Raw genomic sequence first — 25,981 nt, 5'->3', positions numbered from 1 at the left:
TCAGAGCACAGCAATTTCAAAAAATGCAGTAGGAGAAGTATTCTCAGCATGTGTTTCTGCAAGGTTGAATGCCTTGGTTTATGGAGTGCCAAAATGCAGGGAAGAGGGGAGAACAGATGTCTCACTGGTATGAACATCTATAAGTACAGATTATTTCCTGAAATTTTTTTGGGGGAGGGGGGAATTACGTTTATTTTAATTGTACCTTCTTATGAAACTCCAATGTGGGTTTTTTATAGGTAGATTTTGCATGGAAGATATCTTAAATATACCGACTTTACAATGAGACCTGCCTCTCTGAGTCATACTGCATGTTGTTTTTTCCCCGTCCCGCTGTGTTTTGTCTTTGTGTTTCTTTAGGAAAAGTGGTGAAGGACTGTATGAAATACCCTTTAGTTGATGAACTAGTGAGAGAACACTTGAATGGAACCACCACTGCTCGTCTCCGACAGTCTTCATGAGAGACTGTTGGCAGGTGCTGCTTTGGGACTGAGCGTTGGGCAGGTGTTAGCTGAAGGGGCAGTGGTGCTGCATTAAGGTTGGTCTTGCTGGAGGTGGGGGTCTGGGGCTTGAAACAAAGAAGTCTGATAGACTTTTGCATTAATTTTTTTTAACCCCTTTCTGCAAAATAAGTAGAGTAAAAAAGTTTTCAAATGATTTGCTTTTTTGGAAAAGGTCTGAACCAGTGGTCTGAAGGCTGTGGGTACAAATGATGGCTTATGTGTAGCATATGCTTCTTTGTAAAGTGAAGACTGTAGAAATAATTGCAGGGTTTTAATGAGTTATCTTTGAATTCGTTGTATTTGAAATAAGACTTCAGAGAGTGTTGCAATGCTGTCGTATTTATAGGAGCTCTTCCTCTGAGAACAGTGTTTCTCTCCCCGGGCTTTGCCAGCAAATGTCTTTGACAGGTAAATTGCTAGATGAGTCCAAGTGGCTGAGTACACAAATATTTTCCTTTCCCTCTGTGATTGTGCTATATATGTGAAGTGACTCAGGGTTTCAGTTTAACTTCCATGTCACAGATTAACTAAGATACTTTGAAGCTGTTGGTAAGCTCAAAGAGGTCTGGATCTGTGTGAATTGCTGTACTGTCTTTAAAGGTGCAACGCCATAGTTCCTCCATAGCAGAGTGAAAAATACTGGTAGAGCAGTGTGTTTGGAAAGCTTTTCTTGCTACTTATGGACGAAGTCTTATTAAATAAAACTAAAGCAGCACCTTTGCATCCCTACAATGTGTTTTAAAATCCAGAATGCCTTGAATTGCACAAAGCTGTCAGTTGCAGTTAAGACTGTATCATGGTTTTCATTAAATTCTTGTTCTTATGTTCTCAGAACTGTTTCTAACAGAACTGTTCTGCTCATGCCTTCCTCTGCTTCGAGTTTCCATCCTTGCTATCAATCTAGGTGGGAATTCTGTTGCACTTTTATTTTGGTTATAGATTTATTTGGAGATTAAAGACTGAGAAGTATAGGAGGAGGAGTATGTTACTGGCCAAAATCTTTCCTCCTCCTCCCCCCCCCCCCCCCCCAGTGTAGTAACTCAAGTGACTAAACTCCAGAAACTGTTTGCAGACTCTGTCCTTTCAGGCTGTGTGTTATAGAAAAATTAAACATAAGAAACACTAAGATGTTTTCAGTTATTTATTACTTTATAAATCTCTACTCTTCTTGCAACGTCACACTCGGGTTTTCCTGATAAGTAGTATTAATGGTTAGTGTACAGGAGGAGGCATGCTGGGATCTTCCTGTGCTTATGTGTGGTTCTGTTGGGCAAGAACCAGTTATTTAAATAAGCTAAACGTAACAGGACTCGGCTTCTGTCCACGTAGTGACTTTTCTTGCATCCTGTGTTTGCTTGCCTATGTGTTTTATGCTATTGAACCAGAAGGTACCTGTGCATTTTTCTTAAGTTCTTGAATAGTTGTTCTCAACATGGCTGTGACTATTCAATTCAGGGAGCAAAACAAAATAGAACTATTTTATGTATTTTAGACTTTTCAGCATTTAACATTAGAGCTTTCAAGTCTCTAGAACAAGATAGCTGTCACTTCTCGATTGTATTCCTGCCATTTACTCTGTTTCTTTGGTCGGGTACTGAGATGCCCTAAAGTTCTGTTTGTTTTCAGCACGCGGTCTATTAGCTTTTCAATGTATTGGCAGTTAGTCTTACTCTGTAGTCACTGTGGAACTAAGGAGAATGAGACTATATGCGTTTTGTTTCTGTTCAGAATTCTGTGCGCTTATTTTAACTGTTTTAGGAAATCGGCTGTTCTGACAGATTCCTTCTGAACTGTTTTGGAATATGTTTTTTTATGAACTCAAACAAAAGTCAAAGTATAAAATTCTGTCACTCTTAATTATGCAACCATCTGGCCCGTGCAAACTTGGATTTTCTTAGCAGATAAAAAGGTTTCTCATATTTTCTCATGCTGTTTTATTTTTCTAGTGCCATGGTATGTGGCAATGGGTCAAAGAATACATGTACTCTCTAAGACTGCATATTTTAATTGTTGCTCAATGGCATCTTGGATGCACCTGTTTTAAACACAGGCAATTTAAAAAACAGCTTATGAACTCTAAACCCCCTGGAAAGATGCAGGGGAAGACTTCATGCCTCTGTGGTTTGAGTGGGATTTCTGTGCAGAGTCTTCAAAGGCTCTACCAGAAGAACTCTAGCAGAGCTGGGTTGTAGTAAAATTCAAAAACATTGGTAGCTTTAGTTTATGAGTTGTGATGGGAATGCTAGAAAATGCTTGAGCTGTGCATCTGGTCATGTGGGATGATGGGAAATAACTGAAGATCATCATTTGGAAGTTACTTAGCTTCCCTCTTACTGGGGAGTAGTAGGCAGAACTTCTTCTAGTGCTGCAGTAGGAGATAGGACCAAACTGAGGACCTAGAGAACGTTTTACAGCGATGATGGGACTAGCCAGACTGATCTCTCATTGCAGAACGAGCAACGTACCAGCAGCTGGTGGGTATTGCTGTGGCCTTTCCTATGCCATAGGACAAGGAATAAGGTGCTGTGTTTCAGTCCTTGGAAAAACGTAGAAGATATGGTCCTTGTTTAGGCTCCTCTGTGTCTGTGGTGGTGTTTTCCTCTGCACTGCTTCCTTCCCTCTCTCCCCCTGCCATGTGTAGCATAACTCTTTCAGCTTTTGGTAACTGAGTTCTCCCAAAGCCAGGAAGTGAAAAGTGACTGTAATTACTGGCTGCAGGTATAAATCGTTGTTCCTGATTGCTGTCACCAGTCAGGTAGAAAAATATGGAAAGAAAAGAAAAAAAAAAAAGCCCCAAACCCTAACTTTTTATTAATGTTAACTTTTTCAATTCCCCCTAGTGCCTTTTGGGGCCATGGCCTCAAAGTTGAGAAACGCTACTGCAGTTGAAACAATCGAATGAAATAAGAGAACTTTGTGGCCTCTGCATATGCAGAATTTCAAGCTAAATTATCTTATTGGGAAAACGCAGCATAAGATAAACTTTAGATAATTTTTTGAATAGTGTGACTTCCTACAAAAAGGCAAATTTCAAAGGAATTGATCTGTAGTTAACAAATTCAGGATATCTAGCAGCATTTTAAATTAAATGTGCATCATCTAATAATGCTAAAAGCATTGGATTATTTACGTAAAAGTCCAAGAGTTTTGATTATCAGTCCTAGGTACAAGTCCTGTGCTGTGTGTGACAGGGGTATCATGGCACGGCAAAAAATCAATTTACTGAGGTTACCCTGAAGGATCTTTCTGCTGTGTAGATGTATGTAATGGCAAAAGATGCATGAATTCCGGAGTGTTTAATGGTACTGTATTTGTGGTGCACATTAGGCCTTACTTGCATAAAAGGTGTTTAAAAATTGTTTAGAGGGAGACCTGTTATTGTTGAGTAAATGTATGCATGAAGTGGATGAATGACAATTTCCATTCTTCTTATATTTTTTTGTAAGTACAACGCAAGTTTTATAACTCCATCCTTGTGCAGATATTTGAAGCCAAATAGGAGCAGGAGCAAAATAAAAATTTTGCTGTTCTTCAGTCTTTTTCACCCCCGTGACCTGTGAGCTGTGTGCTTTTTGACACCAGATCAAGGGGAAAAGTTCTATGAAGATCTGTGGATGCTGAGTATTCCTCCTCCCCCTGCCCCCCCACCCCGTTGTTGCACATCCTTGGTGTTCTCTGGCTCACTTGAAGTAGAACACCGTCTTATTTTCGAGTGAGAATTCTTACTTGCGTCTCATGTTTCTGAATCTTGCAGTGGAGAAATAGGGTGTGTTTTGTTTAACTGTGCTTCAGGAGCTGGGCTCTAAATGCATCTCAGGAGCACATAGAGACAGAAGATTCCTTGCACTTCAGAACGTCTAAGGCTTTATGTTCTTTTTTTTTTCCTTGGTTGAAATTAGGTTATATGTCTGTATGCATACAAGTTTATTGTGATTGTTGATTTTAGACTATCTGAAAGAGCTATATTGAATGAAGGTTTTGGATTGTGAGTGATTGCCTCAGTAGTAACTATTTCTGAGGTGAAATAAGTTGTCTTACATCAGACACTGCACTGCTACTGTCAGATATTGCCTTAAGCAAAGTTAGTCTGGATATCTTAGCATTACAATGTTTGGATCTTTATTTAGCCTTTTGGACTGCCTGCTCATGTTTTTACTAAATTCTGTATTGTCTGCTGTGAAGCAATTTGATTACTTTCCTAGGAAGATGTTGAGTGCAGCTGTGTTTTTTCAGTGACCATTAACCAAGAGTCGAAGAAGCATTATTGTTCTTGGAAGAAGCAACACATACTGCTTTATCTAAAGTGTTGTGATATTTGCAGCAGAGGAGTGACTGAACTTTCCATTCTTCTTCCTACAACTAATGCAAAGACAGAATAAGATGGAAGCACTTCATTGGGCATTGTTGATAGCAATCCCAGTATTTCAGGAAACTAATTCCTTCTATTATTGAAGTCTTTGTAATTTCTGAGCAGGTTTAAACACCTGCTTTGGAGCCAATCTTTGAAATTCAGCAGAGCAGACGCCTTAGGCTAGAAAAGTCCCTCCTTTGTTCTGTGAAATTCTGTTCAAGTTTTGTTGAGATATAGTGCTCTTAGAAATCACTATTTTAAAATGTCTTGTTTATATACCTAAGGAAAACTTTGACTATATGCTAAAATAACTGGACATAAATATTCTGAAGTTGGGCATGTACTGATGTCAAAGCAGTATTAGGAACAGGCACTATACTGTGAGCATGTGGGTGGTACTGCAAGAAAGGACAGAAGGGAGAATTTGTAACCTGATTCATGATATTACTGTTAAATGTACTAGAAAAAGCAAACTGAGAAATAATATAACTATCAATTTAAAAAGCTCAAGCTTTTGGTTGGGAAACCTTAAATTTCAGGTTTGCTAGGAACTTGATCCTATCTTATATGTGCTGTGGAAGTGGTGTGTATGTGTGGTGTTTTTGGGGAGGCTTTCCTGCCTACCCCCTCCTCCTGCCTCACTCAGTGCTCAGGATGGACAAATTAAGGATGTGGTGAACAGTTTAGGTAAGCAGATATAGTGAAAAGGGATGGTTCTGCTATCCCCCTTCTCATTGCATGCTATCACTGTTTTCTGTGCTCTAGTTACTGTCTGACAATGCAGTGAACCAATTCTCTTCACTAATCTAGCAGCAAAAAGTGAATAGTTTTCTGCTGAGCCATTAAATTGAATCAATTTACTGTGCAATTTACCGAATGTCAGTCAGTACAGGGCATGGGGTAGCACTGCGTACCAGGAGCAGTGGCAGAGAAAAGGAGAGTGAGGAGGGAGCTGGACTGTACCTGTTTGTAGCAATGAGCTCATAGATTGCTTAGCTGTATCATATATCTACACCTGAAGGCTGAATAAATAATTGTGAATTTGACATTCTCTGGTCTTGCAATATTCAGTGTAACTTTGTAATACAATTTTTTTCCTCTGTGAAATATGGTGTCCAAAGTACCTGGTTGGCCAGTTCTCTCCACAGAAAATCTTAACTACAGGATTTACTGTCAGTATGAACACTGAGTTCTTGAAAACATTTCAGTCTTGTGTGTATAGTAGCTTAAGCCTATGTAAATTTGAGAAAGGCTCGAGACAGCTCAGCAGTGCTTGAAATAATTTTGTCTTTCAGTTTGTGCTTAAAATTAGTTCTCTTAAAAACATTCTACTCTTGTTGGCAATTTTTTAAATGTCTTTAACCAACTCAGCAATGTGTTTTGAAAAATTCTGTTTTGGAGTTCCCTTTTTTTCCCTTCAACTTCTGTGTTTTAAGGCTTCTTCCTGCCCAGTGGCATTGTTAGCTCAAATCCTTTAAGGGTGTCACGGTGCTTTGCTTCCGAAGAGCAAAGAAACTCCCCCTTTTGATTCCATGTTTCTCTAGGACAGTTGCAGTAGCAGTTAACAGAATCACAGAATGGTTGAGGTTGGAAGGGACCTCTGGAGATCATCTAGTCCAACCTCCCTGCTCAAGCAGGGTCCTCTAGAGCACATTGCACAGGATCGCGTCCAGGCAGGTTTTGAGTATCCCCAGGCAAGGAGACTCCACTACCTCTCTGGGCAACCTGTTCCAGGGCTCTGTCACCCTCACAGGAAAGAAATTTGTCCTCATGTTCAGATGGAACTTCCTCTGGTTCAGTTTATGCCTGTTGCCTCTTGTCCTGTCGCTGGGCACCACTAAGAACAGTCTGGCCCCATCCTCTTGACACTCCCCCTTCAGATACTTGTACACATTGATCAGATCGCCTCTCAGTCTTCTCTTCTCCAGGCTGAACAGGCCCAGCTCTTGCAGCCTTTCCTCATAGGAGAGATGCTCCAGTTCCCCTCATCTTAGTAGCCTTCCGCTGGACTCTCTCCAGGAGTGCCATGTCTCTCTTGGAGTGGGGAGCCCAGCACTGGACACAGGACTCCAGGTGAGGCCTCCCCAGGGCTGAGGAGAGGGGCAGGATCACCAGTGCAGGGATCTGTACTACTTCCCATTCTAGATATTTGTATACAACCCCTCGCTCCCTCTGTGATTGTTACTCTCTTGGTTCCTAGGCGTTTCAGAGTTAAATAGCTTTGGCTCTACCCTTTGTGAACGTTTAGAAGGCCAGAAAGATCTGTGGAAGAGTTGTGCTGAGAGATGTGAGGCTGCTAGCAGAAAAAAATTTTTTGACTCCAAATTGCATGCAGCGTTTTTGCAGCTCTTCATATGACCTGGGGAAAGATCTACAGTTAAATTTTGATAATTGATATATTCATAAATGGCGTAGTCACTCCAGTTTGTCATCAAGAGTTTTCAGCGTTGCTCCTCTTTTCTTGTAAGATGCATATTTACCTTAGGACCTAAGGAGTATTGTTGTTAGTATCTTGCAATTTTACTAATAATGGATGTCATACATATATTATTAAAATAGTTACATATAAAGCTGAACAGAAAATCTCTCTCCAGACTGGAAGGTGGACTGAAAATGAGTTATTTTTATTTATAACCTATGCCTGTTTCCCCTCTTCCCCACCTCTGAAGGCTTCATGGAGATGCTGAGAGAACAAATAATGATAAATGTTCTTAACTTGAAAAAGTTCTTAGTTTAATCCTTCTGTAAAGTAGTGTGAGTAGTATGTAGGTTTATACCTGTGGTGAAAACAAACTTTAGTTGACCTGATTTGAGGGTAAAACTTTTTGAGTATGTTTACATAAACTTAACCTAATTTGATAATTTACCAAGATACTGATTAGGTTCACTTTATCCGATTTTAATCATGCATGTTGCACTTCAATCCTTTAGAAGCACCACTACTTTTGAGACCATGGCAGAGTGTGCTCATTTGGGTGCTATTTACTGGTGTTTGGTTTTGTAAACTTTTTTTTTTCTGCATTGCTGCCTCTGTGAAATACACTTAGTGTTTTTTTTATTTGTTTGTTTTTGCTTATAGACATTAAGTGTGAGAAAGTATATAGCAAATGGCTTCTTACTTTAACTTCAGAGGCCATTGTATTTAGATGCCAATTCTGTTACTGCTGATTGTACCCCCAAGGAATATAAACTTCCATCCTTTCCATGTCATGCATCATGTCGCAGATGTGTGAGTGACTGGTCCCTGGAAAGATCTGTGCTCCATTTGAGAATGTGTGAAGTAGCTTGACAGGTAATTCCCCCCCCCGGGACCTTATTACAGCATTCGGTGGTCTGATTCCAGATTTTCTATATTCAGGCTAATACAGTATCTGAAAACTTTTGACAAATTTGTTACCACTCAGTATGGCCAAGATTTTTCGTATTTAGGGTGGAGTCATTTAAAAATAGTAAGTAAAAACACTTTTAGGAATTTGAAATACTTGCAGACTGTTAGATGCTCTCTAGTTGTGTATCCTTGCAGTCAGGAGGAGAAAAGAGCTGTTCTCCATTCTGTAGTCCATATCTGAGGTTTGGGCTGGGATTTTAAAGCATATACTATGGAACTGCCTACTGTCACAATTATTTCTTTGTTTTTATTTCCCTCTGACTGCAATTGGTGCCATAATGACATTCATTAGCATGCCAGGGAACATAAGCAGCAGCTGGTTATTTTGTCAGGTGATGATGTTTTGGCTGCAGGTTTTCACTTGGGAGGAAAAATGAGATACCTTGGCATCCTCAGGAAATTATGTTTGTGACTCTTGTGACTCCTGTAAGGATGAGGTAACTGCTTGGATATGTATTGCTGTTCTTCCTAGTCTTTCCGTGCCCACTAGATTTAAAAATGTGGCAGAAGGAAGACTGTAATGAAGAAGTACTGCCTCGTCTGGAGCATGCAGTGCTCAGTACTGTTGCAAAGGTGCACGTTATTATTATCATTAAACGTAATCTAATGACAGGACGGGCTTCCATGAGTATACTGTGCCTTTTGGCAGTTGCACTTGGTTAGCTAAAAGCGAAATTGTGCTCATGGAGTATGCTATGTTAAATCTGATATAGAGGCAAGGGAGTCTTTGTAGCTCTTGTGTGGATCAGATTAAGAAATCCCAGAGCCCATTTCCTTGTTTAGGCTAAATAAGGAGCAAATGAGCTCAGGGTGCTTCTTTCCCCTACAAGATGAGAAAAAAGAAGTTTTAAAAAGGAAACTAGCTCGTCTGTCTCCCCATTGGAAGTCACAGAGATGTGAAGCTGCTATGACAAACCCCAAGAGGCTCACAGAGGCGAGTACCTTAATTGCTTGTTCTTGCTGGTATCTATACATGTTCCATAGGCAAACCTCTTAATTGGAGCGCAGAATCGCACATTCTGCTACTAGTGTTTGAGAGGGGATTTTTTTGGGGGGTGGGGAGGACTATATTGTGAATTACATGGGCTAAAAATAGCAAGTTGAAGTCAGTCTGCTGCGGCATAGTAGTAGATGCTGGCATCTACGTCGGCTAGTGAAATAGTATGTTACTTAACTCCTGTGAATCCGAGCACTTTAAAATTGTGCATTTCATTGCAAGACTTATCTAAGCTTTTTGCCTGTGAACCTACTAATCTTGAATCCTTTGCTGTGAATGTAATTTTGTGCTCTAACATGTCCAGTAATTTGAATTCTCAGATCAAGAAATGAGTTGATATCAACAGCTAGACTTCAGGAAAGTCTAGTGATAGAAGCTTTCTGGCTGTACCATTTATGACTTGTGGAAAGTGCTGTATGGAAAACCCTTTAAAAGAAATAGGGAGCTTTTAATCTTAGGAGTCACTTGACCTTACAGTTTGTTTCAGTTCAGCTTGCATATTACGTAGTTTTTATGCTAGCTTCTTCTCCTGTTTTTTACAAGGGTTTATTATTATTTTTATTTTAAAGAAAGTCTGTGGTCAGTTTTTAGATATTTCCACATGTATTTCTGCAAAGTTTATTTGGTTCTAGAAGATTAACCGTGTAAATCCAATTGGCAAGGTACGCTTTGGCAGCAGCATTTGTGAATAGTTTGCTGATGGATGATACTCATTGACCATTTGTAAGTGCCTTGTTTGGCAGTGCTCCTTGGCAGCAGTCATCTAACGTGTCTGAACTCTCTGGTGTTGTAATTTCTGATGACCGGTTAAATAGGATGGTTAGGATAGTGACTGATCAGGAAAAGCGTTCTTGGAAAACTTATTTTCTCTGTGTGTGTGGAGTGTGTGTGTGTTTTTCGTTTTTCTTTGTTCTCCTCCTTGAAGTTTTATTTTGTGTCAGTTATATAGCATGGCTGTGGCAGGTGTCTCCACTTCTTTCTGGTAAGATACCCTCATGCTATGTGACGCTCAGTATTGGCCTGTGTGTCTTGAGGAGGGTAGTGTTAGCTTTGAATCTTGATCTCTGCGTGTGTGTGTATACCTATTTTAATATAAAGGTGCTTAAGATACCTTTTTTCCTCTCAACAGGTGGGAAGGAGAAACCAAAAACCAATGCAGAAGAACTACAGATTAAGAAAGTTAAGAAGAAAAAGAAAAAGAAACATAAAGAAAATGAGAAAAGGAAGCGTCCAAAAATGTACAGCAAATCCATTCAGACCATCTGCTCAGGATTGGTTTCTGATGTTGAGGATCAGGAAGCCAAAGGCATCATAGATGATCATCTTAAGGATTTCAATGGGAAAAATATGGATCCCAAGAAGGACTGTGAGTCCAAGATACCAGAGAACAGTGAGTTTCCGTTTGTCTCGTTAAAGGAGCCACGGGTTCAAAATAAACTCAAAAGGTTGGACACATTGGAGTTCAAACAGCTGATTCATGTTGAGCACCAGCCTAACGGAGGTGCATCAGTTATCCATGCCTACAGTAATGAACTCTCCCACTTATCTCCTGTGGAGATGGAGAGATTTGCAGAAGAGTTTGTGGGTCTGGTTTTTAGTGAAAATGAAAACTGTGCAGCTTACTATGTAATGGGTATTGTTCATGGGGCAGCTACTTATTTACCTGACTTTTTAGACTACTTTTCATTTAATTTTCCCAATTCACCAGTGAAAATGGAGATTTTGGGAAAGAAAGATATAGAGACAACGACTATGTCAAATTTTCATGCTCAGGTAAGAGGTTATACATTTTACTTTATAATGTTATGTAATGGTTTCAAACAACTGTAAATGGTGTGGGTTTTGTTGTTGTTTTTTCTGAATACAGTTACTGTTAGCCATGGTGTGTGGCTAAAGAGGAAGACTAGAAGCAAGGGAATTCTTTAAGCTAGTTCTGCAGTATTAAAGATGAACCTGTTTAGACTGAGATGTAACGTTGTATTTTATGGAGGAGGGGAAATGTGTGCATATATGTATACGCAGGTTTCTGTGGATTTGTTTCCTATAGCTGAAACTTAACTGTGAGTTTTGGAGCCTGAAAATTACTTAGCTGTGGATATCTGGGCATCTAAATGGTGAACATTCTTAAAAGTAAACTTTAAAAACATTAGTATAATGTTATGCATGAAATTATGCGCAAAACCTGTGTAGGGCACAGTTAATTGTAGTTTCATTTGTATTTCAAAGCTTCTAAAGACACTTTTGCAGGAGAAGTTAATAGTGGTTAAACTTACTACTAGTATGATCTTCCCATTCCCCTCCCCCCCCCCCCCCAAGTTAGCTGTTATTCCCTTGAAAGCTGTTAAAATGTGAGGCAAAATGGCAGGCAGCTTTTGAATTGATTCTCCTTCCCCCTCCCAAGAGGAGTTGGAGATGGCTGTGTAATCTCTAACTACTGATTGAGTATCTTCACTGGTATTTATTAACTAGCTGGAAAAGATACATTACTGTTGCATATAAAGTATATTTCAGGTCCTATATGATTAGGAGAAAACTCTCTTAGATTACCACCATGGTGATGAAGGTGTTATGTAAAAACCCATACAGATATTCTGAAAATGTTTATGAAGAAATTGAATTGTGTTTTTTCACTCTGTCAATTTTAGATCACGATTACATATTTAACTTGAGTAGAAACAAATTCTTACTTGTGACTTTTAAATGGTATATGGAAAGCCTTTAAGAACTATTTTAGTCTTTACTTTTTTAGATGATTGACGTGTTCAAATGTAAGTTACACTGTTACCTGCTGTAGTTTTTATTTAGCTGCATAAATATTTGCATGGAAACCTTTATTGCGTGTACGGACAAACCTTAACGATATATTACCTGTAAGGATGTACAGAACTAAGATGTTGCTGCAAGGGAATGTTTGGGGTGCTGCTAGTTAACAAAACATCATGTTCTGCCACAGAATATGGTTATTCTGTGAAATTATTGTATTCACTAACATTTTTCAGTACGTGAACTGAATCATTACCTTAATAGTGAAACTTACAGAATATGTTACGGGTAGCAACCCTGAACTGTTTTGTCTTCATTCATTTTGTGTAAGAATTTCCTTGTAGATATGGTCTTTAATCCTGTTTTTGTTACCTAGATAAAATGGTAGCATATGCATTAGAAGTGCACTGGATTAGTCGGACTACTTTAAGACATGGACTTACAGCTTTTGTAGTGGCTGGTGAACAGTGTGTGGCAGCCTACTGGACTGCATCAACAGGGGATGTCGCTAGATGGGGATGTGATTATTTTCCTTTACTTGTTGCTTGCTAGACGACATGTAGGATACTGCATCCAGTTTTGGTGTCTCCTAGTACAGGAAAGCTGTTGATAAACTTGAGTAAGTCTAGTGGAGGGCTGCCAGATCTGGTCAGGGAGTTGGCGCACATGACTTGCAAGGAGAGGCTGAGGGAGCTGAGCTTGTTTACCATGAAGAGGAGAAGGCTTCAGTGGCACCTAATAGCAGTCTTCTGATATCTAAGGGAAGGGTTACTGACATTCATGGCAGGAGAACAAGGAACACTGGTTGCAGGTTGAAGCAGGGAGGCAGAGTTCTGCCTGGAGATAAGGGGAACTTTGATTAAAGCACTGGAACAGATTTCTCGGAGAAGTTGTAGAATCTCCATCCTTTGAGACTTCCGGCAGCTAAGTGAGGAAAAAGTCCTGAGCGACCTGGCCTGAACTCAGTGTTGACCCAGCAGGAGCAGGTGTGTTTGCACTCAGTGGCCTCCTAAGGTCCCTTCCAGCTGGAAAGAACCTGTGATTCTGTGATTCCCGTAATGAAAAAATGACATTCTTTCTCTTTGCTTAAGTGATGAACTCGGAATGGTTTTCTGCTCTTATCATAGCCCGCTTAGGGGAGGGAAAATTGGTCAGGTGTTTTCCTGGTTTATGAATCAACGTAGTTAAGTTCCCAGTATGATTTGTTTTAAGAGGGCTTGGACTTTTGCTTTGCTCCTAATACCTGAAGTTAGCCGTTCTCAGTTACAGAGATACCTTATAAACTGGGAACGGTGGTCTTACCTGGCATAAAGCCTTTTGAGGCCATATAATCATCTCCTACAGGTGAGTCCATTGGTTAAATAGCATGTGTTAACATTTAAGTACTGTCGGTGCCTTCCCGAGTTTTAATCAATGTAACTTTCTAGTCTCTGTCCTGAATGCTGACATTTGATTATTTTCCTAGAGAGCTGTTGTCAGCAGGGACTTCAGATGAGTGCCTTTTCTCATTCTTTCAAGCGAAGAAGCTAACGCAGTTCATGGAATCTAGTTCCACGATACTCCAGACTTTTGTAGTGATCAAATGAAAATGTTCTCTTTTTTCCTATTGTTTTTTGTAATGCTCTCCTCTCTTTGGAGAGTCCTTTGAGATCAGAATTTGTGCCCTTGCAAAAGCTTTGCAACACTTTGGCTACACCTTGCTAAATGAAGAAGGGTCCACCTTTAATTTCAAGATGAAAAAATTGTCCCATACTTTCAAAAGTGGTATGTACAGGTAGACCTTGAGTATGCATTTGGATCGTCCAGCTTGGTATCTCTGATCATGCAAATGAATTACAGTGTTATGTTACGTTAGGGACCTCTGAACAAATTTAACATTGGCAAGAACTGTGCTTTTAGATTCTTTTGTGACTCTTTCAGCCTCTTAAACAGGTTGGCAGCAGGTCACGTTACAGTACTATAGTACAGTGTTTGCTATAGTAAATTTTTCTTTCTGTTTATAATTGTAAAGAAACAAGATATGCTCTTCTTTCCACAGTTACCATGTATTTCACTCCCAACTTATTTTAATTATGTTTGCCTCTTACTGTTTTTCTTCAGAAGAAGTTGTTTTTGTGTATTTTCTTACTTTATCTAATCTTAGGCATCATTAAGGTAAACATGATTGTGTGTTAATAGCTGTCTTAAAGACATGGTTAAGAAAACCCTAAATTTGATTTTTTACAAATTGTGATGGAAGTATCTTATTAAAAGGATGTATTAGCTTGCTATTACAACAGTATCAACAGTATGCATAGTTACATCAGTCCTGTGGTCGTTGTTTTTGAGGGATCATCTCTTTCCATTTTTCTGTAACTGAAGGAAGAGCTAAAGGAGGAGCAGCAGAAAGAAAGAATATATTAGATGAAGTAAGCCAAACTTTGTATATTATAGCATTCGAGATAGTTGACATCATAGTCTGTCATCTAATCTGTATTTTACTTGACTGGAGGTTTAGCTCTGGCGTCTTCCTCCTCTTTGTTTTCTCTCAGATTTTTCAGAAAGTTTTCTTAGCGTTTATCGCTTGTCAGAAATTAGTTGCCTGACAGAAAATGCTTGGCTCCTTGTGTATGTTTTTGCTAACGTAAGGAGCGTTTACAAATAACGTTTATTACTTAAATATTTTTCACCTTATTCTGGCTGCTTGTGTGTTCCATATGGAAAGGTGATGTGCTGCAGCTGAAAGGTTTGCATAGTATTCTCCTTCTTTCAGACTGAGGTTGGTATCGAAGATGTCTACAAAGGGCATGAGAATATAGTAATAAGAGTAATACTGTATCAGAATGCTCAATCCTCCACCTTACACAGGACCTTTTGAATCTGAGGATGGTGGGTTTTGCATTTAGTAACCTTCAACTATTTTCTCTCTTGCATGAATTTCTGATTCATTAGTGTCAGTTACCCCTCTTTTTCAGTTTTCTGCCTCTACTTTTGTAAAAAGATAACTTATATAATCGCTGAATGGTTTTGTGCAGATTAGTATTTCCTTGTCTGGTTGAGCCCTTGGATCTCCAAGGGATTGAAGTTTCATTGAAACGTACTGCAAGAACACACAAGCTTTGAAAAGGCTCGCAAAAGCTCTATACAGTTTTCTTCACTGTTATTCTGAGTTGCCTGTATAATGTCTAGCAGTTGTTATATAATCTCACTTGGGAGATGAGTCATTTTTGGGTGTCTAAGCAGGAAGTCAGTTTGTCCAGTTCACTTCAAATGCCTCTCGCAACCTTCTTCAGTCTTGTTTAAGAAAATCAGCTATTGCTCTGATTTTTTTTTCGCTAAAACACTAAAATGAGGCACATTTTAGTAGATGGGATTTTGTTTTTCTGAGGTCTCATTCTAGCACGTGAAGCTGGCATGACAAATGTGTGTTTAACAAGATATACATATAAGATAGAAATCTGATTTTACTTTACATTTCAGGCTTAGCTTATAACTCCTTTTTTACTGATTATTTTACATCAACACTTTTATATTTCTTAACTATTTCAGTACTACTCAGTAAGCTTCCATGTTCTGTTTTTTGGCAGATGAGGTGGTTTTTTTGAGGGGGAAGAGGGGTTGACAGTAATGCATATTTTCAGATCACTAACTTCTGTGGTGTTAGACAGATTCCACAATAACTTCTGGTTTTGGGATCAATGTTATTCAAGTTAGAGACGGGAGGACTCCAATATCTACATCTCATAAGTTGTTACTTAGCTTTCACAATTACAGATGTGAAAAACTAACTTCTCTTAGTTTTTCTGTCAGAGGAGTATTGGAAAGAAGTGGTATTGTTTATTAAGAGACTAGAAGTAGGCAGAATCTTGTGAGAATAATTACAGTAGGCACAAAATAGAGAAGTTTGTGTTGGAACTGATTCTATTTAATCAGAACTAGGTTTTAAATTTTGGAGGGAGAGGAATTAGGGAGCTTTTCACTTCCGGGCTTGGGCCTACACTTAAATACTCGTAATTAAATTCTTAGAACTTTTAGATTAATAGAAAAATTATGTTTCTGCAAACCATCTGTGAACTTCAAGGCTTTAGCAGGTTGTTTCTGTAATCTGGCAGAATGGATTTAGTTTGGATATCTTTGTAGCCAACAAGTCACTCTCTTTTTGGCTGCACTGTAGGTACATCCTAAAATCTTTGGGTACCTCCATCTGTATAGATGGCAATATCTACATCAGTTATCTGATAGCTGCAAATCTTACTTAAGAACATAAATAATCAACTTTTGTCACCAGCTTGCAGCTTGCATCACTTTATCTAAGCTACTTTGCTGTTGAGGCAAATGCCTCTTAATGTGCTGAAGCTCATATGTCCTCATGCTGAGTGAGTGTAAACTCTTACTGTCTTGCTAAAACCCTAAAGTGCACGGTTTTTTATCTTTTACAATAATAGTGCTTCATGAATTGATTTTATTGTGCTTCAGCTTTGTCCCAGAGACCACTTATTCGTACGGAGGTGGTATAGAAGGAATCCTGAGAGATACCTAACGATTCCTGTGCTTTAAGGCAGGCTTGACTGTTTTTAAGCCATGGGAATGGCTTAAAACAAATGCTTGTCTGTTTAATGTGTACCCTGGAGATCTCTAGGTGATTCCACACTTCCCAAGGGAATTCTTTGAACCATCTTTGTTCTTGTTTGTCCTTATGCTGTCCTTGTATGACCTTAATGCTGCTGTGATTCCTTTCATGTGATCATTAGTGGGCGAGGAAAAACAGTTCATGCTTCTCTTCTAGTGTTCTCCATACTTGAAGACTGTTCATCATCTTCCCCCCCCAGTTGTCACTTTAGTTATTACGACCTACCATTGCGTGTTATACCCTGATCGTTCTTACTGCTGTCCCTTATGCTTTCTTCGGTTAATCCCTTTTTTTTGTAAAATGTAGAACTGAAAGTGGACACAGTGTCCATTTCATACATTACCATTACCAAGGAGTGTGACAGGATTGCTTTGAGTGGCTTCCAGTGAGGCTCTTGATTGTCTGTGCCTGCCTATTTTCAGAGCACTTTATGGTCTGCTGTAGCAGTAGCTCCTACCAAGTCAGTCGCTACCCTTTTCATATTTATGCAGTTAATTATGGACATCTAAGTACTTCTCTGCTTTTATTCAAACTGAATGACATCCTGCATATTCAGATCCTTTCTCCAGTATATCAAGGATTTTGCTAGCTTTGATCCTTTGTTGTAGTAGGTTTGCGGCTTTGTGTTGACTGTAGACCTAATAAGCATATGTTGTGTTCAAAGGAAAGATCCTTACTGAATACCACAAAATAGGTCCTTTCATGTTGATAGCTATTTGAATACGGAAAATGGAAAACTGAAAACTGTCCCCTTTATATTTGCTGTTACTAGACCATGTTTCTGTAGCTATGTTTTGAGACCGTAATGAAAGATAGAGTCAAAAATCAAGATGTCCACTGGATCTCTGAAAAAGCTTATCCTATCACAGAAAGAAAGGTTACTTTGACTTGATTGTTTTTTGACACGTCCGTGTTTGTTAGCTCTTACCATCTTATTTCCTAGGTGCTTAGGACTGTTAAGTGTTTAGCTAACCCTTTTCTTGGAATTGAAGCTAGGAGAGGTGGTCTGTGTGTGTGTTGTTTTTTTTTTTCCTCCCCCAATGGTCTTGATTCTCCTGGCACTTCTTTTTTTTTTTTTTTTAAGGAAGATATGTTTATCTTTTTCCAGCTTTGAAGATTCTTATGTATTGAGTTCTCGCTCTCTCTTTTTTTTTTAATTACAATTCTGTCTCTTTAGCTTACTGCCTTGGTACTCTAGGGTAATTGAGGATGCTCAACGTTTTCAGTTCAGGAAAAATTTCATTTATTTTACTCTACTTGATGTGCAGTTATACAAAATAAATGAGCCAATGTAGCACTTGCTGCTACTAAAAGAGAATGTTCCCCTTTCTTTTTGCCCCCAGGTGCATGCTCTTGTGCCAAGAGGTGGTGGTGCTTTGACCAGTTCATCTTGATAATCCAGCAGAAAACTAACCTGTCCCCAAGGGACCAAGTGTTATTGCAGAGTTAGCAAGTCATAATAGTTTATATGCCCAAGGTAGCTCAGGGAAGACTGCAGGACTGTACAGAGCCAGCCCCACTCTGTGATGGCAGGCGATTTGCCTTGTCTCACTTAACTGCACCTTCAGAGAAGTAGTTCCCCCCGCTGCCATCAAAAGTCATTATTCCTCGTTGCTCATGTTAATTGTGAAAGATGCTGTGTATTCAGAGAGTATAAAAAAAAAAAATGCTTTTTAGAGGGGGGGAAAAATGCAAGTAATGATTTCTGATAGTTCCTGTTTGTGGTGTCACTTAGGAGATCGTCCCTGTTCCTTATGGTTGTCCTTTCTGAACAGTCCTGGATGTAGGTTTCTCATTCCAGATCTCTTTCAGCCTTTTTTAACCTCATCTTCTCTTTACTGTCTTCTTTGTTTGGTTCTTTTAAGTTTATTTTTGAGGAAAAGTGTTTTTTCTCTTCTTCTACTGTTTACTCTTTTTCCAGTTCGTGAAATCCTACTTCCGTGGAAGTACTTCCCTAATATTTGAGGAGACTTGATGAAAACACTTATATTTAAAGTAAACTTGAAGTAATTAGATAGTATTTCACTTTCTTTTCCTTAGATTTGTACAATATCTATATATTTCCATAATTTCTATAATTTCCATATATTGTGTTATTTTCTTGTATTCTGTGGTCAGAGGAATTCTTTATACTTGAACTATGTGTATTTTTAGTTGAAAGTCTGGTAGAATTTACTACTTACTCTCAAGCTCTTCTTGAGTCTTTGGTTAGTTGTTAAGTTTTAAGGGTTGTTGGTAACTGATTGCTGTTATGCAAGTTCCCCAAAGTATAGCTTTTTTTTCCCCCTCCCCTCTTCTGGATTATGTAACATGGAATTTTTGCTCTATTAAAGCATGAATAGTCTACCCCTGTTCCTTTTTTTAGCAAATAATCCGTATGACTATATGTAAAGAGGCTCATCTTTGATAGGTGATGGCAACCTATTATCTTCAAAGCAAAACTTTTGATTTTCACTTACTGAATAGCACCGAACAAGAGAACGCGTTCTCATGGAATGACGCTAGAAATCTGCACGCATGCTCGTTTGTTTTTCACTTAGAAAATAGTTACCTTTTGAGATTGTTTCAAGGAAATTTTAGCCAACAAATATGAAACTAAAATCATATGTTAGTCTGACTTTTTTTTAACCCTATAGAAGTCTGTACTGGCAGCCTGGACAGGATCTGAAACTGAATCTTGTCATGCATCTTTTTGAATTGCAAGAGTATGGCTGCTTTGTTTTGAGATGATTTTCCAGGATAATTTCTAATTGATGCTAGTTTTAAGTTTCTTTCCTGAATTCTTTATCAGCTTCTCCACTATTTTTTGTATTGGTTTAATCTGAATAATTAGTCTTGTTTTTTAAGATGTGCTTTCCTCCATCCATCCAACCGTAGTATTTGAGGATTTCAGTTACAATGTGAGTGAAGTACATGAAATGACATATTAACTGCAATGGTAAAAGGACAGTAGTGGAACTCTGTTGCATAGTAGAAATGCTTGGGATTGCATTTCCAGAGTCTTTTAATTGAGAAATGGTATGTTTGTTGAAATTAAAGCTTTAACGATAATGGATCAAGTTTGAAACACTTCAGAAATGTCGGTGAATCTTACTCTGATACTGAAAACTGTGATATGCATGTGGTTTACAAATAAAACATAGACAAGTAGGTTTGCAATTATTTTTAAAGTCAGAACAGTTTTAATATTTGTTCACTGAAATCTTTCATGTTTTGAATCGGTTCCCCTTTGGAGCTGAAAATAAACTTTTAAGGATTTGAGAAGAGGTGGAAAAGAACAGAAAGACTTTCAGGTGCTCTTTCAGAATGTGTCGGATGAGGAATGCTGCACTGCTTTTTTTTCTTAAACGTCCATAGCTATCCAGATAGCTGAATTAGGGTAAGAACAGTGAGCCTGAAGTTGGATGTTTCTACTTCTAAGATGAGAAACTTTAAGTGTGTTTCTTGTGTGCTTGTATACTGAAATAAAAACCTAATATTCTGAAACTCTCTGATTTCCCAGCATATTTTTATGGTGGTTTAATGTGCATGTGTATTGTTGTTTTTGTGTTGTGTTTTTTTTTTTTTTTACTTTATTGCTTGGTGGGGCTTTCTTTGTGGGTTTCTTGAGAAATGATTTTTGGGTGGTGTTCCCCCCCTGTTTCTAATGTTGTATGATGATCACTTTTTTCTAGGCTTGTTTTATAAGCTGAAAAACTTAAACATTTAAACCATTAAAATTCTCATAGAAAATATTAAAACTTGAAGAACTGAAAAAATAATATATATTAAAAGTAGAGCTTTGTTTGTGACTTTGCCCCAGTTCACATTCTTGAAATGTTTCGTTTCCTGGATTGTTACTTGTAGTTCCTATGTTTGTATCTTTTTCCATACAGAATATCCAAATACGTCTTCAAAATGTAATATCTAAAATATTTCCCATTTGTAAAATGGCAATGTTCAAATGTTTTCAGTATTGTTTTAGTAGAATTTCAGTATTACTCTTCAGGTTCTTCTTTTAGATGCTGAGACATTTATGTGAACACGTTTTTGAGAACTCTTTACTTTAAAACCCATGAGTTAAACTGCACTAAAAATGCACTTGATGCTATAGTAGTCTCAGAAGCAGAGACTTCCCAAGTGTTACTAATTCTCAATTCAACAGTGGTTTTAGTGTTGTCATTTTGCACTAGTTTGGTGCAACAGATTGACATGGGGTCTGTTTGTGTATATTTTTTGGTGACATATTTCAAACTAAGCTACTACATGAGAGGTGAAGTTCACCTGTGTTGGATTTATTCAGGTCTGTGTGTCTGTTTTTTCCCTGTGTGTCCTTTTTGGCACTTAGTTATTGTGTGTATGTGCGTGTGATTGAAGGCATGTTGACCAGGCAACAGAAGAATTCTATGTTGTTGACTATTTCTTTTGTTTTGCGTCTGTATTTTACCAGCTATTTATTTGAGAAAATTCAAATGTAGTGAAACACAGTAAAATACTGTAACCTGTAAAAGTCTGAAATTCTTGTTTGGCTCTTTCAAAATGTTTGTTTGTTATGTTACATTTAGAGTGAGTCCCTTGTAAAAGGTGTATAATATTTCGACCTCCAATCACACTCTATATGCTTAATGCATAATTTAATGTGTAGACTTTGATGCAGAAATACTCTTTTTATCACATCAACATTGTTTTAGAGTTTAGAATGATATGTGGGGATCTCTTTCTCTTCCTGTGATTAAACCAACCAAGGGATACTGACAGTAAAAAGAAAGGTAAATTTTTTGTTGCTTGTCAGTATGCCTCAGATGACTTCTGTCACTGCTCCAACATCCGTAGAAGGTTTTCTGGAATTTTAGATCATTACCTAGCAAAATGAATTCTTTTAAAGCTCTCAAATAAATAAATGTAATGTCTTGTGTTCTACAAACTTGTGTTTATACCAGAGCCTGATTTTTCTTCCATTCTTTGGGGGTTTTTATTTCTTCTTCTGTTTTGAAATAATTGTTTAGGAAGCCTGTACACATAAATCTTTGAGGACTATGCCTAGAAAAGGGGATAAAACTTAAAAGGGATACAACTTAAATGTTCAGCTAGTAGCAGTCTTATTAAGACATTTAAGAAGAGGCAGAACTTGTACTTTAAAAAAAAAAAAAAATTTTCTGTCTTCCAGCTGAACTTCTTGTTTTTTTTGTGTAAGCGAACAGACTTTCAATGAAGCTTGAGGAACTTTACTAGTAAAGAGTGGAAATTGGATCTTAAAACAAGATTGGCTTTTGAAGCGTTTTGCTACAGTAACAATACAATGACTGTTTCATTTCTAAACACATGATTTTATCCATGGCATATATGATATTTGTTAGAGAGAACTGACTTCATGAATTGCTTAAGTAGTATGCCTTTTATCTTTCTGTTGAAATGCAGTTGTCAGTGTGTGAAATTTTTTTTTAAATTAGCCATTTAATTCTCCTGAAACTAATTCTTCAAGAATTGCTTGAATACTTCTATTTCTTCTTCATTATTGAGTGTAACTAATTCTGTTTGCTGGTGACTTCTTTCCTGCAATAATGACTGTACCTTTTTAAGTATATTTTTCTAGTATAAGCTAGTATTACTGAAATAGCATCGCCTGCCCTGAGGCTAGAGTTCAAGATGATCTGAGCCTTTGGTGGAAGAGATGAGATAGGAGTTTTTGAAGAGCAACTGGAAGTCTGCTCTTGTGCTTCCTTGCAGCCTTGAACTAGAGAACAAGTGTGCTGCTGCTGCTGCAGGAAAAAGTGGTGAAAGAGGGTGAGGAGTTGGAGCTGGCTCCTTCGGAAGCTAATGCTCACTGCCAACAGTTGCCTCCTTCTCCAGACTCCCTCTCCTTTCTGGCCAGCCATTAGTCTTTCTGCCTTGCCTCTTCAATGAAGTCTTATTCTCTTACTTTCTTTAAAAAAAGAAAAAAATCTTGATTTTTTTGTGGAATAAAATAGGAGCAGTTCCCTAAGCTGTTTCCCTGTCCAGCTTTAGAAGCCCTGATGCTAGCAGGAAAGATGGAGAGAGAGAGGAAAAAAAAAAAAGATTTCTCTGCCTCTTTCATCACCAGCAGGGATTTATTGACTTCTTAAATTTTCAGACCTTTCACACTGTATTTCCAACGTTAGAACTTCTGAATATTGTCCCAGAAGGAACCACTCACTGTTTGAGGCTTTGTTGTCTTAGCGTTATATCTGGCACTTCTCCTTTCTCGACCTGGATATTGAAATAAAGCTGTTCTATATGAGTGAGGGGGACATAATTGATTAGAAGAGCTAGGAGTGAGTTAGGATGCACAACTAATGCTTAGAGTTGAGCTGATTTTTCTGTTGTAACTTTCAGTGGTATGATCTTTTGGGATATGTGCATAAGCAGTTTCCTAATTAGTCTGATTTAAGCGAGAGTAATCTTGAACACTTCACTGCTAACTTTGTGCTTCATTGCCAACACTTAGTGATGTATGATAGACCAAATGAGTGAACAGATCCAGCTGAAAGCTCTATAGCCTCCCTAACCTTCACTTCACTGAATTGTTTTTTTGGGGAGTTTTAGTTTTCAGCTGGATTGGTTCCACAACCAGGTTCATTGTGTGCCATGTGAATGGTTGTGGTGGCAGAAGAAGGTAGGGGGGAAAAAGGCAGAAGAATAGCCCCCTTTAATAAAATGTGTGGATTTTTGTCATTTGAAAATGGCAGATGAAAATCATGGCCTGGAATGGAAGAGTATGAACCACTTATGCTGGTGGAACAGCCATCCTCTTGCACTTTCAGCTTGTGTCAATAAACAGAGATTGACAGATTTGTGACTGTATCTGTAGCTTTTAGGATAATTCTGAACTGATCTAGCCAGCAAGCCCATAATGAAAAGTGAGCATTGCTTCCTTGACCCTGTACTGTAGTTCTGCGAGCTCCTACCACTTTGTGTCAGTGCAGAGACAGCTGTGACCATAGACTGACTTGACAGTTTCAGCAGAAATTAAGGTTTTCTGCTGCTTTATCAGAAAATCAGCAGGTGTCAGTGTAAAGGAGCTGCGGGAGTGCATGACTAAGGATTTGGAGAGTAAGGGGAAAAATGCTCTGTAGCAGTACCACTAATTTCACTATGGCTGTAACGGCTTGCCGTTGTTTTGGCTCAGACATTTTGTAAAAACCATACTTTTAGCTAGTCCTCCATTTCCTGGCTGTATGTCGCTGAGGAGATGATCTGAAGAAGAGTATTTAGTTCTGCGTTTCTGGAATGCGTCTTGTTAAATCAGTCTCGTTTCTAGGAAGCGCACGATATTGTTCTTTTTTGTATGATACAGTCCTATTTTCTGGAACTGCTGCTAATTTTCCTCTGTGCTGCCATAGTTACTAGGAATTTAAATTGTCTATTTGGGTGAGGAGAGTAGTTGTACTTAATTATTTTTCTTGCACTCTTTTTCTTGTCTGGCTTTGGACACAAGAATATCTAGAGATGCAATGTAAGAGAAACACCTTACTTTGGGCAGTAATCCATCTGCTTTTACCTCTGTTCTGATCTGCTCGTGTTTCATCTAATAATACCACTGTATCTTTCAGCCTGTTAAACAGGAGATCAGAAGCTTCAGGGGAAGTGATCCTCATCAGCCTAAACGTCTTGTTCACGTAACATAGCAGCTCAGATTGTTCAAGAAGCTTTATAACGCTGTGTATGTTTTTCTGCAAATGCAAAATAAAAGATTGTTTTTCATGAAGGAGTGAATGCAATGGCCTTTAAGTACTATGAGAGAGGAAGAAGAGTTAGCACAGCACAGGGGGGGGAAAAATGGAGGAATACCTGTCTCTCTCTCGTTTTCTGTGCTAGCTCTTTATGGGCCGTGACTTCACTGTGATGTCTCAGGTTAATGTGCTCATGTCAGTTAACAAGAGTGGCCATACTGGGGAAGACAATTAGCAGAGGGATTGTTTAACATTTAATGAGTTCTAAATTAGTGTTGCGTGCTATGGCATAATTCTTTCAGGAAAAACGTAAGAATTTGGTTAGACTTGAGGGTTTTTTTTTTTTGAAAGGGCAATAGCTACTCAGTCCTTTATTCAGGATTTAAATATATAAAACGCAAGTTGTCAAATAATTTTAATGAGAAGAATTTTTATAGTAATTGACTTCATATTAATCTTGAGTATAATGAAGACTGTAGGACTAATATTCATCACAGAAAACATATGCATGGGGATTAAAGATATTTATTGCATGTACATTTTTGGACTGTCACGAACTCAGTATAACTTTGCTTGTCATATTCTATTTCCAGGTAAAAAGAACATACTCTCATGGTACCTATAGAGCTGGCCCAATGAGACAGATCAGCCTAGTTGGAGCAGTTGATGAGGAAGTGGGGGATTACTTTCCTGAATTCCTTGATATGTTGGAAGAATCACCTTTCTTAAAAGTAAGGAGAGAAAGGGAATGGGATGGTAGAAGGGGAGCAATAGTTTCTCAAATTCCATCGTAGTAGAGTGAGAATACTGTGATATTTGCTTAGATATTTAGGAGTAGTATCATAAATATTTTCATTGTGCCAGGTAAAGTCTGCTTAAAAAAAAATTTTTTTTTCAAGTAACCCACTTCAAAACTGTGGCTTGTATTTCCCATTAGTGTACGCTGCCATGGGGAACACTTTCTAGTCTAAAATTAGAGAGCCGCAAAGACAGTGATGATGGTCCCATCATGTGGGTGCGTCCAGGAGAACAAATGATCCCTGTGGCTGACATGCCAAAGTCACCTTTCAAAAGGAAGAGGTATGTTGACATACTCATGCTTGATGCGTGTCTGGTTAATGTTTTTTTTCTTTACAAATTCAATTTATCGTGAACATTTTAATGGTTGATACTGTATCTTAGTATAAATTTCTGTAAATCTTGATCTCAAAATAAACTTTCAACTTGTTTTGGAAAGGTTTTTTTTTTTCCATTTTTATTCCATTTACTGTCTGGCCTGATAATATGCCAGTCCTCCTTTTTTAGAAAGTGTTAAAAAGACTTTAAGATTACAGAGTGGTCTGAATGTTCCTTACTTTCCTCATGCAGTGAACTTCAGATGTAGTGAGGGGAAAATCACAGGGAAATGCGAATAGGCTGTATTTAACTACTGAAATTAGAATTATGCTAGGACATTGGTATTAACAGCCTGGTTCTCAAGTGTAATTGGATCTTTAAAGACCTCAAGGGATGAGAGCTTCTGTCATCTGAAAGGTGACACTTCCAGCATTAAGTGCAGTCTTTAAGCCTTGCTGTGGTATTGGGTATAGGTACTCGCTTAAGAAGAAGAATGTCCTCTGCAGAACTTGATATCATTTCTCATATGCCATAAGTTTTCTTTGGAGCTCTCTTGATCAAAATTCAAATATAAAAAGGAAGCA

At 38.3% G+C, this 25,981-nt stretch overlaps 1 protein-coding gene across 5 annotated transcripts in view; it reads left to right on the top strand.

Annotated features, from left to right (window-relative positions):
• RSBN1L (round spermatid basic protein 1 like) overlaps positions 1 to 25,981 on the top strand; it is a 53,092-nt gene that overhangs the window by 14,836 nt on the left and 12,275 nt on the right. For 3 of the 5 annotated variants that reach the window (XM_068925901.1, XM_068925852.1, XM_068925781.1), the window contains 3 exons: positions 10,369 to 11,012; positions 24,875 to 25,012; positions 25,219 to 25,361. In XM_068925901.1, the coding sequence (XP_068782002.1) occupies positions 10,369 to 11,012; positions 24,875 to 25,012; positions 25,219 to 25,361 (925 nt within the window). The remainder of the gene's footprint in view (positions 1 to 10,368; positions 11,013 to 24,874; positions 25,013 to 25,218; positions 25,362 to 25,981) is intronic. The other 2 variants (XM_068926016.1, XM_068925953.1) reach the window with 1 other exon arrangement.

The sequence above is a fragment of the Struthio camelus genome, chromosome 1 (genome assembly GCF_040807025.1).
Source record: "Struthio camelus isolate bStrCam1 chromosome 1, bStrCam1.hap1, whole genome shotgun sequence".
NCBI lineage: Eukaryota > Metazoa > Chordata > Aves > Struthioniformes > Struthionidae > Struthio > Struthio camelus.
The sequence above is the reverse complement of the archived record's forward strand: the minus strand, read 5'-3'. Positions and strand labels throughout refer to the sequence as shown.